Source organism: Triticum dicoccoides, chromosome 2A (assembly GCF_002162155.2).
Source record: "Triticum dicoccoides isolate Atlit2015 ecotype Zavitan chromosome 2A, WEW_v2.0, whole genome shotgun sequence".
NCBI lineage: Eukaryota > Viridiplantae > Streptophyta > Magnoliopsida > Poales > Poaceae > Triticum > Triticum dicoccoides.
Window position 1 is genome coordinate 112,124,601 of NC_041382.1, and position 11,473 is coordinate 112,136,073.

General features: G+C 41.0%; 1 protein-coding gene across 1 annotated transcript; it reads left to right on the forward strand.

The window, feature by feature from the left end:
* Window positions 1-3,128: 3,128 nt before the first annotated feature.
* Window positions 3,129-3,969, forward strand: LOC119359123 (RING-H2 finger protein ATL39-like). The gene has a single exon (XM_037625447.1). It carries the CDS (start codon window positions 3,196-3,198, stop codon window positions 3,724-3,726), a length of 531 nt encoding a protein of 176 aa, XP_037481344.1. The 5' UTR covers window positions 3,129-3,195; the 3' UTR covers window positions 3,727-3,969.
* Window positions 3,970-11,473: the final 7,504 nt, after the last annotated feature.

The following is an 11,473-nucleotide window of genomic DNA, read 5'->3' on the forward strand; positions in this document are numbered from 1 at the left end:
TGATCCGATTTTCTTTTTAGTATAACTTTTCGCTCGTTTATCGGAATCAGGCGATTCAAGCGCCTGGAGTTTCGTCTCGAAACCCTCTATCCGTTTAACCAAATTAAACAAGTTTTTGCTACTATAAAATTTCCCTTAGATCCAGATTAGTAGAATGAAGTTGTTTTCTTTCGCCGTTTGACTTTTGTTGCTTCGTTCGATTTGATTCTTTTTGCAAAACGGAGTTTTTAATTTGAACCTTCTGGTTAGATCTCTTATTTGAGTTTTACCTGTGCATTAGATGAGTACTTATTGTATGCTTGTTTGTTGTTTGCGATAGAGTACCCGGAGTGCGCCGCTTGTTACTTCGAATAGCTAGGTTTCCCGGATCATCAGCAAGGCAAGTAACACTTTGATCATACCTCCTACTACCCAGTTTTATTGCATTAGATCAATCCTCAAACATTGCATGATTAGGATCTAATTAAATTGTGGGATGGGAAGTAGTTGAGGTAGTACCTATTACCTGTTTATTATCAAACCTTTGGGAGTTACTTCTACGTTTGATTATTATGCCATGCTATGCTAGTAGACGTGGATTGGGTGAGTGATATCCATGACAAATGTGAGTATTGTTAATTAATGGTTTATCTAAGGTGGCAACTTAAACACACATCTGGGTGGATTGAGGCACCTGAGTATTCCAGGACTTGCCTGTTTTCTTTTGGACCGCCACCCAGGCTCAAAGGGATCATGAGACTATTCATACTAGAAACTTCCGTGTGCAGCCACAAGCTATTATGGGCTCTAGCATAGTTGACTAAGTCGTGCGAACTCTTACAGTGGTAGACTAGCAGATGTAGGGGATGTAGGTGGTACGGTCTACCCGATCGTAAGGTGCTAGCGCTTCTGAAAGACTATGTTTCGGTCATCCGTCTTTTCAAACACCATGTAGTGCGAGAAACCAAACGGAGGCGATCGAGTCTTGTGGGGAAAAGTGCGCAAATCTCTGCAGAGTGTAATAAACTAATCATGGTTAGCCGTGTCCCCGGTTATGGACATCTTGAATATCTAGTACTTGGATTATCATGTGAATCTCAACATGTTACCCTAAATTAATTTTGTTGGGTTTTGTTAATGATGATGCTTAATTGGGATTGAGAATGTTGTCAACCATTCTCAATGTTTAACAAACACCATGATAGTAATTAAATTTATTCCTTTGAAGTAGGGAAAAATTGGCTTTACGCAAAACTGTAACCATAGAGCTTTCCACCAACCAAATATGCATATAGTATAGCTGTTTCATTTCATTATTCTTTATGTGTTACCTTGCCAGCATATTCCATGTGCTGACCCGTTTCGGGCTGCAACGTTAATGTTGCAGACTTTTCAGACGACGATTAATGAGTTTTTAGGTCGTGGTTCTATACTCAGTGATGTCGTTGAAGTTGATGGACTCACTTATCTTCCAAGCCTTCCGCTGTTAACGTTATAGATGGCCTTAAGCCATATTTGTTGTAATAAGTTCTCTCTTGAGACACTCGATGTAATAAGTGTGTGATTGCTACTCTGTTATAAATCCTCCGAGTACTGTGTGGTGTCAGCATTACTGATTCAGGGGTGACACCGAAGTATAGAGATCAGATTGTTTGAGGTCTGGTCGTTACACCCTATATAGTTGGAAGGAAGGAGTAGATAAACTGCATAGACAGATGTTTTTACGTCTAGTGAATTTTCTAAATAAGAATTGTCATGTAAAATAATTGAGTATAATTAGTAATATTAATCAGGTTCCATATTCCACTCACGAACGAATCAGGCTACCCTATGGGTGAAGACAATAACCCAAACCCCATCCGGGGTGGGTGTCCATGGTTACAGGAACCCATGGGCTGGATTGCCATCTCTAAGATGATGGTGCTACCTGATGCCAACAGAGAGATTACCTTCCTGGCAATGCCGAACTGTACAGACGCATTGGAATCTGAGTTTGAAGCCTAGCGTGAACATATTTGCTATTCAGCACACCCGATTATTATTCTTGAGTTGGACCGTGGGGTGGAAATTTTACATATTTCATCTAATGCTCATGTTTGGTCGTGGTATGTGAACATCATTAACGCGGGTGGAAGTTTTCATCAATGATGATAAAGAGATTAAGTTTGTAAATGTAGGAGGCAAAGCTAGCAGAATAAGTTTAGCCTTGAACTATCATCTTTTGTGAGAATTCATGCTACGGCCATGGTCTTGAAGCAAACTTTCGCCTCGCTTTGTACATAAAGCAAATCATCATATCCCAACATCATGTTCATGTGTTAGATTTTTTAAAGATCTACAGGGGCAACAACACAGGCATGCCCAAACGAGAAAACAAAAAGAAAGAAAAAGAATACAAGGCTCCACGAAGCCGACTACTCGCGGCGAAGAGGCTAAGAAAGTGGCATTCTGCTGCAGTGAGAACATCGATCATCACCCCCTCCCCCCCCTGCGCGCGCTTGCTTCCGGTCCCGCTGCTCATGTGACAACTGCAATATGCCTAATGCTTGATAAGCCCTCTATTTTCCTGCAAAAAATGAATTCCCTCTGGGCATGTTGTCAGAAAAAAAAACAACGGAAAAACACTCCAGGATATATCCATAACTGCTACCTATTCCATTGACCTACTGCACAAATGAAGATTAACTAAACTAACCAGAGTTGCCAAATGTCATCATTTGGTTATGTCAGCGGCAAATGTCACCATTTGGTTATGTCAGTGGTTGAGAAACCTAGCTAGTTGTAATTGTTAACCTACGAGACGACTGTCTAACAGGATGAAAGGGCCATCCGAACAATTGCCATATATGGTTTGGATAAGAACAATGGCCATAAACAATGGAAAGCATGACATGAACCTAGATCACGAACGATTTTGATCTATTTGGATATTCCAGTGTACCGTGTTATGCATGACGCCATACAGAGATGATTACGATTGGCGACTAGTTATGTGACTAATCTAAAATTAGTTGCATAACTGCCGTCCTTGAAACGCTCAAAAAACTCGGAATATATTTTACTTCTAGCGTTGCGTATATACTAGCGACCAATTCCCTGCTCAGCCTCCAAGAATATAAGATACCAGCAATATAGCTCAAAGCTTGCAGACGAGCTAAGCTACCTTATAGTAGGTGACACGGCTAGAAACTAGCTAGAGCAGTTCGTCGACCGGCCATGTCGATATCCTCTAGCTCCAACAAGACGCTGCCCTACTCGGCGGACGGTGGCAGCTACAGCACCCACGACACGCTCGCCCTCCTCGTCATCGGCTTCAGCGTCACCGCCGTCTGCGTCTTCATAATCGCGCTGTTCGATTGCCTGTGCTGCCGCCCGCGCCGCGCCGGCGGCCGCAGGATCGTCTTCGTGGGCGCCCGGCCGTTCTTGGTGCGTGCCGGCGGCGACGGTGGGCTGAGCCCCACGGCCGTGGCCGCGCTGCCGTCGTTCTTGTACCACAGAGGCTTGGCCGTCCGCGGCAACGGCGATTCGGACGGTCGTGGCGAAGGCAGCGGCGGTGGCCGCGGGTGGGCGCAGTGCGCGGTGTGCCTCAGTCTGGTGAAGGAAGGGGAGGTGGTGAGGCAGCTGCCGGCGTGCATGCACCTGTTCCATGTAGGCTGCGTCGACACCTGGTTGCACTCCCACTCCACTTGCCCTCTGTGCAGGGCCACGGTAGAGCCCCCTTCGAAAGACCAGGTGCCTCCTGTGTGATTACTGCGAGATTTGCACAGAGTTTTCTGTGCTATGTAGCATGTATTTTTGTACACATCAGATGTAGAAATTGCTGTGCTGCGAGTGCGTACCAAGAATTCTGCACCAAACTAGTTTCACCTGTTATGTTCTCTACTTTTTCTCTGGATGTCGTTCATGCTTGAATGTAGTTTGGGGATGAAATGGTTGATCCAGACTGATTGGCCCTGACATAAAAGTCCCTTATTGGTTCTTGAAATTGACTTGTAATAGAGAAATCATCTTCATAGTCAACGTGCTTTCGTTTATTCTAATCCTTTTTTTTTTTTGCAAGAAATCCCGATTGAGGACAACACTATTGGTCTATCTCACCGGGGTTGGTGTTGACCGCAAATGCTACATGCCACCCGTGGCAGCATATAAGCGGCGGATAACCCATAGGCGATTGGGATTGGGATTGCGGCTTAGTTGGCGGTGTTTTCTTTTTGCGAAGATACATAAACACATTTGACTGGTTCTTGAGATTGACTTGTAATAGAGAAATCGTCTTCATAGTCAATGTGCTTTCTTTGGTTTTTCGAAAAAATCCCGGCTGAGGCCTATCGTGTTGGTTGACCACTCCGGGGCTGGCACTGATCCAATAGGGATTAAACGGGCTTCGTCTTGTAGGAATTTGGAATTTTGCATTTTTTATTAGGATCACGTCGAAGACTTAGTAGAACTCACCCAATAATATTGTGTGCACACAACTACATTACGAGATCTTATCAATACAAAGAATGAAGAAATACCCTATAATAGTGTCTGCTGCCTGCCCACCATGATATTGCACATGATTCTTCGTGCAAATTTCAGAACACATAACCAGCCCTTGTAGCATGATGACTTGGGGCTTCCACGATCGACGTTGACCAAAGGAGGCATGAAGCCCTCCAACAAAGTTAGGACTTTTACCTTGGCCAAAAGCACCCTCCCGTTCCCCTATCTCGAGAGGGAGCCTTGGCCCAGTCCAAAATATCCACACCCAAAATAGTGTGGAGTAGATCGCGAGGGGGAGGGGGGTTGTACTCACGCCTAGGAAAGCACGGTTTTAGACTCCGCTTGCGATTTTGTCACCGGATTCCCGATCTTGATCTCTCCCGCTCGGCCTGACCAGGGGGATGGCTTTGTCCACCTGCCTAGCCTCGACGGGGAGTTGTTGTTAGGAGCACGAGAGTTGGCTCAAATTAGATTTCAACCAAGGATTCGATGGGGGATAAAGGGAATAAGGTGCATGTCAACCTCAATGATCTGCAAAATATCTGGAACTAGAAGACAAAGAGGTAGACGACGTTTTTTCTTGTAAAGTCTTATGTTGATCATCCGAAGGAGGACCAAGAAATGTGTTGGATGGAGGTTTCTATGGTGAAGACTATGAAGACCTTTAGCGTCAATTGATTTTACCGCTCCATGGTATATACTTGGAGTTTGGCTCGGGTCTTTTCATTCTGTCCGGTCAAGGAAAATCAATTAATACTAGAGATGAACTACAAGGGGACTACAAACGTGTCACCAAGGAAGGGCCATGGACTTTTGCCAATTACGGGGTTATGGTCGAGACATATGATGGTTCTACAAACCTGCGATCAAGTTTGTTAGAATTTAGGCATAGGAACAAATTCATGAGATCCCACCTCTGTACTTCAAGGAGGGGTGGTGAAACAGTTAGCTCAGAGGGTCGAGACGCAATGTCCATGGAGACAAGCCCATCTTCACCAACATGGAAGAATTATGTGTGGGTTTGTGTACAATTGAAGGTGCAAGATTCACTAGCGAGGTTTATTGTGCTCACATCAGAAGATGAGCAGAGACAAATACTTCATGTGCTCTATGCAAGTAAAAGAAGTTGTGAGGTACGTAGCGTCATTGGGTATAGTTCTATGGAATGCGGAGATGGAGTGCACAATGATGAGGACTTGCAATACGAGGATTGGATGATATCGAACCAAAGATGCATCCACCAGGGGCGTGTATGGTCGAGATTTCTGCCCGTGGTTTGCACGGAAGCGGTCCGGATGCTAGAAGAGATGATTGATACATCATAATTGTGTGTGTGTATACATACATACATACATACATACATCAAAAATAGTTTCATGCCACCAGGGATAGATGCCACCCACGTAGTCACCGTACAATCAAGGAGCTTTGAGATTCGTGCTGGCAGGTTAAGCTAGTTGTTTGATGAAAGACATACAGAAAACGAGCATTACTCACAGGTAGGTGTCAGTACTAGCATTGCGGATAAACAATGCCAAGTAGTCTCACATAAAAGTTGTACGTACAATCTTGGCTTTTATTTGAAGTTGCATGCACACATTTCAGGGGTATCATATAAGCTTCTGTCAGCGCATTCAGTTCATATTTTGCAAGCAGTACTGGAGGATCCCATTTTACACAATGAAGCATATGACAAAAAAGTAGACAAGATGAAAGCTAAACATAATGTACATGTATAGAAAGCTAAATTGCCCGTATGCGATCAGCGTGCACAAGCACTGTTGTCTTACCAATGCTTGTTTTTTGGATTATTCAGCTACTAAGAACTTTTTTCCGGTGCTCAGTGCAAGCAAGCATATATGGTTAAAACACTCTCACAACTGACAAGAAATATGTCTATCAATGTCTGCTCACTGACCTGTCCATGAAAAACAATATGCCAGCCCTTCCTCGGCCCTGATTCTTTTGATCTGACAGCATCATCCCATGCCAGGAAAGAAGAAATGTACTAATTGCATTTCACTACTTATGCATTGTTGATTAAGAAGGTAACTATTCGCATGTTGCACACTCTCTAGGAGGGACGAACGGTAGATACCCCGGGGCGGCTATCCCCCGTGGCATCAAATCCCCCCCACACACCTATTAACAATTTGAAGTGAAATGCGTATTTATCATAATACAGAAAAACCAGATAGAACTCTGGATGAAGTTTTATGCCAGAATGGACCTCTTTCAAAAGGGTGGACCACATGCGTCCTAGGTATAGGGCAAGTTCCTAGGGTGTGTGGGGCCTACAAGTTTCCTCTTTCCTGAGATTTCATCTCACTGGCTCATAAATACCCTAAAAACTCCCTCAAACTTATGTTGTACTTTTTTGACGCCACAACCTCACGATCTGAGGCAAAAATCTATCTGCAGCCATGTTTGAAACTCTAAATGAGATGAGGGGGGGGGGGATCGTCGCCTTCTTCATCGATATTGATCTTTGTTGCTCCCATGATGAGGTATGAGTAGTCTATCCCATAGAATATGAGTTCTTAGTACTAGCTATATAGCATCTTGTCTCATAACTCAAATGCAATGATCACATGACGTGTTTGACATGATTGTGATCTATCCGATGTAATTTTTGCGATGAGTCTATTTGCTATGTGATGCATAATTACTTTATAACCAGATTATTCATGTTATTTGGATGGACTGTAGATGTACATTGGTCTCTCATTCATTAGTCTACTTATTGGCCATTGTAGATGAAAAATCAATACAAGTGGCGATGTGCATTAAACGGAGTAGATCTCTATTCGACATGTACTTTCGGTTATAGTAAGAGAGGGAAAACCTAGACTAATCCACCTTACTAACTACTAAGTATTAAAATGTGGCTGACTTGTTGTCCCCGTGATGAGCTTGGGAGGAGGGGAGTATTATTAAGGTATACCATCTTGCTCAATACAATGCTCTATTTTGTTACCTAATGCTTGGGTGTCACATCGCTAGTCAGTCACTTGTGTAGATGATCAGCCTTTAGATATGAGGTATGAATAATCTATCCCATATAATATGAGTTCTTAATAGTAGCTATGTAGCATCTTCTCTCATAACTCAAATACAATGATCATATGACGTGTCTGACATGATTGTGATATATCCGATGTAATTTTTGCGGTGAGTCTATTTTCTATGTGATGCATTATACTTTATAACCAGATTATTCATGTTATTTGGATGGCTTGTCGATGTATATTGCTCTCTCATTCATTAGTCTACTTATTGGCCATTTTAGATGAAAAATCAATACAAGTGGCGGTGTGCATTAAACGGAGTAGATATCTATTCGACACGTACTTTCTGTTATAGTAAGAGAGGAAAAACCTAGACCAGTCCACCTTACTAACTACGAAGTATAAAAATATGGCTAACTTGTTGTCCCGGCAATGAGCTTGGGAGGAGGGGAATATTATTATCATTGGTATGCCATCTTGCTCAATGCAATGCTCTATTTTGTTACCTAATGCTTGGGTGTTACGCCGCTAGTCAGTCACGTGTGTAGAGTATTAGCCTTTAGATACGATGGTAGCCGGTCTAGTGGGTTTATGGACATACGACCTATACAACATTATCACAACACATGCTATGATTTTTTCATGATAGTTTGTTTCATTTGTTACCCATGTATATGCTTATATTTATGTGTCGCCGCTGCTTAGGGAGATGCTACTATAAACCTATAATCCCGGCCAAATTTTCCTCGTAAGAAAAACTTGCAAATTTATTTGTAGGTGCACTTTTATTTTTTGCAACTATTTGTTCCGAAAATACAAAATACGTCCAACCACATTATATGATGATAACTTCTTGCAATTAGCAAAACTAGTGATACTGAAAACCTCAGTACAAATACTGGGGACACAAGTAACTTCTTAATCTGTTTTGCAAGATTGCTGGACCGACTTTGGGGGTATAATTCTACTGATTGATACATTGGTTTATTAATTGAGGCAAAAACTTGCTTCTTACCACAACCCTTGCACTTGGGGCTGACCAATTGCTTGCATATCAACTACTCTGAGTAGCAAGCATCATCCAAGGTCGACCAGTCCCTCTTATCCCTCCACCATGGCTTATCTTCTTGGGCTTGGTTCTTCGTTCGGCTTTTTTGGCACCCCTTTGAGTTGGCCTTCTTATCCTTTTCTCTTTATTGACCTGTTGACCATGACTGAGGGCTTGACATACGTTCTCTTGGTCTTTCCTTAATAACCAACTTAGTGTGTGCTTTATCTGGCGATTTAGGATCCCCGCTATTATTAGGTACTAGTCGTGAACCCATGCATTGCATGGGTTATTTATGCGTCCTTATATTAGAATACATATTGTAGAAGATACTTGTTCATATCAAATCTATGTGGTGTTTCTAATTTCACTGTATGAATGAAGATAATTAAAAATAAGAAATCTCTTTCGTGCACGAATGGTCACCTTAAGCGTACATTTGTTTGCCTCATTTTAGAAGTGTGTGAAGTGTCCAATATAAAATTTATATCTATCTATGCATAAATGGATTCAAAGATGCACACTAACTATCTAATAATAGTCGCATAGTTGTCATTTTTAGTACTTTATGAAGGGTGTAAGAAAGAGGACTCATATTTGTTGTACCAGAGGAGTATTGTATTTAGGAAACAGTGGTGTGCCAAAAAAAATAAACAATCACTACTCGTAAATAATCTCGTTCTAGAAAAAGTAGTTGCGGTTATCATGCTTGACATTTGGTACCCTTCAAATTAATTTATTGGAGACGAAGTTAGTAAAGAATGCTTCTTGCTTAATTGAGTGAATCAATGGCAATGACTGAGTGTACACAAAATAAATTTCAATAAAACAACATCACAACTTAAGAAATTGCAAATAAGGTAACACTATAACTCATGGAGAGCTTAGGTCATCGATGATCAAGAGACGGAATTTGTAATAAAGAAGATTGCATCATATGCACTTGCAAAACATCTTAAGATACAAATTTGTATACACTTCATTTTAATTATTGTAGGGCGGGATATTTAAGAGGGCCCTGTTATTTTGATACTAATTTTTCACATATGGATGATGACATATTTTTGTAGCAGGTCGAAGAGAGAACAAAGCAAAGGAGGCATGCAAATTAATGGATCAGTAGCAATGTATGGCTTGAACAACTACGGCCTCACCTATAAAATATCTGCATCCATGGTCTAACATAAAGCTGTTGTGTACAACAGAACATATACCTTTCCCTCATGTGTATTCGCTTTATTTTCATCCATGTTAATAGTTTTTTAATAACCTTCTTTAAAGATATAAATAAGGTACGACACTCTTCTACTATTTTTGCATAAAAAAGAACCTTGCTTCCACTATTTCAGTCCTACTTGAATCAAGATAAACTGTGTTATATAGTAAATATATTGAAAGGTACATACCTTAATTAAATATGCAACCATGGCTGCATTGTGGCAGTGATTCATGTCTCATTTATTAGAAGCACCTAGATTAACGGGATACTTATGCAATAGAAGAATTGCACCGGCAGTAACATGAATCAGTCAAAGTAGCAAAGCCAAAAGAAATCAAAATCTAAAACTAATCTAGCTTTTTCCGACAAAGGGTGGATTTTATTAGCTGAAAATGGAGCATCAAAATAAGAGGGAAACAATCTCGTGGTGCCTCGCAGATTGCTACAAAAAGATCTACAGCAGTGGAATCAAGCCACTTCTATGCGACTGGGTGAAAAAAAACATGGGGCCCATGCCCTTTTCAACGTACCCATCGTATTTAATTATTAAATCATGAAAATAATCAGAGGAACAAATATGGTCACCTTTTATAAAATATAAATTGTAGACATTAAGTCTGATGTTAAACTAAAATTTTGGTAAACGTGGAAACATTAACAGAGCATGAGATGGGAATATCATTGATCTGCCATCTGTTTGAAAGGAGATTTTGCTAGTGAAGGGATAGAACAGTGAGGATAATCAAACGATTAGTAGCTATGGTGTTAACTTACTAAAGGATGAGCTGGTCGTTCAATATTATACTCATCCGCACACTACTACAATTTGTAAAAGCTATAGTCGTCGCAACATGCACAGCGTGGACGTACTGTGATGAACACATTCAGAGGAGGAGGTCATTCTCAGTTCTAAATAATTAGATGTATAAAGAAATTACCTTTGAAAGCCTACCCAGCGGTTTGCCCAGCATACATGCTCCCATGTGCATGTTCTCGTTTGCATCATAGATCACAACACATCAAGAGATATGCACACAATGAAAGAGAAGCGATGCAAATAAGGCCATAAAGAGCGCATGTCTTGCAGTTTCATGACTGGGAGGCTGGAGCATTCAAAAATAGTCAAAAGAGCATTAGTGCATAAGAATAAATGTAGGTGCGAGAATAGGAAAGGTATGCATTCTTATTTTTCATGTGCATTATAAACTCACAGTAGAGGTAGAAAAGTGGACACATCTTCATATTCTTTTGCCAGTGGAACCTTTCATGCCTAATCAGAAAACAAATAAAACTTAGTACCTAATTATTTCAGTTCTTAAGAATTCATGGGGAAAAAAGGAGAAAACAGAGGGATACCAAGTTATGATCTTGGTAAAGGATGGCTACAAACTAACTGAATACACACTGTTATTATATCTAGTGCACCGTGCAATATCAAGCAACACGCTTCGAATTGTGGAAGGAACTACGTTCGATGTCCCATCAGCTCAATAGACATTGAAGCACTGTAAATTAATCCAGTATCCTCTATATGCAGCGTTATTATCTTAAAAAAATAACGCAACTTTGTATAACACATGGAAGATATTTATTAGAGGAATGTGGCAAATAAAACATTAATGAAGTTTGAGAATTGAGTTCCTCAAAATACAAAATTGGATCATTTAGCATTTTCTTTTTTCCCAAGTAATTGTGTACCAAACTTTTCATAGTAAGACATGTGTGTGTGTGTGG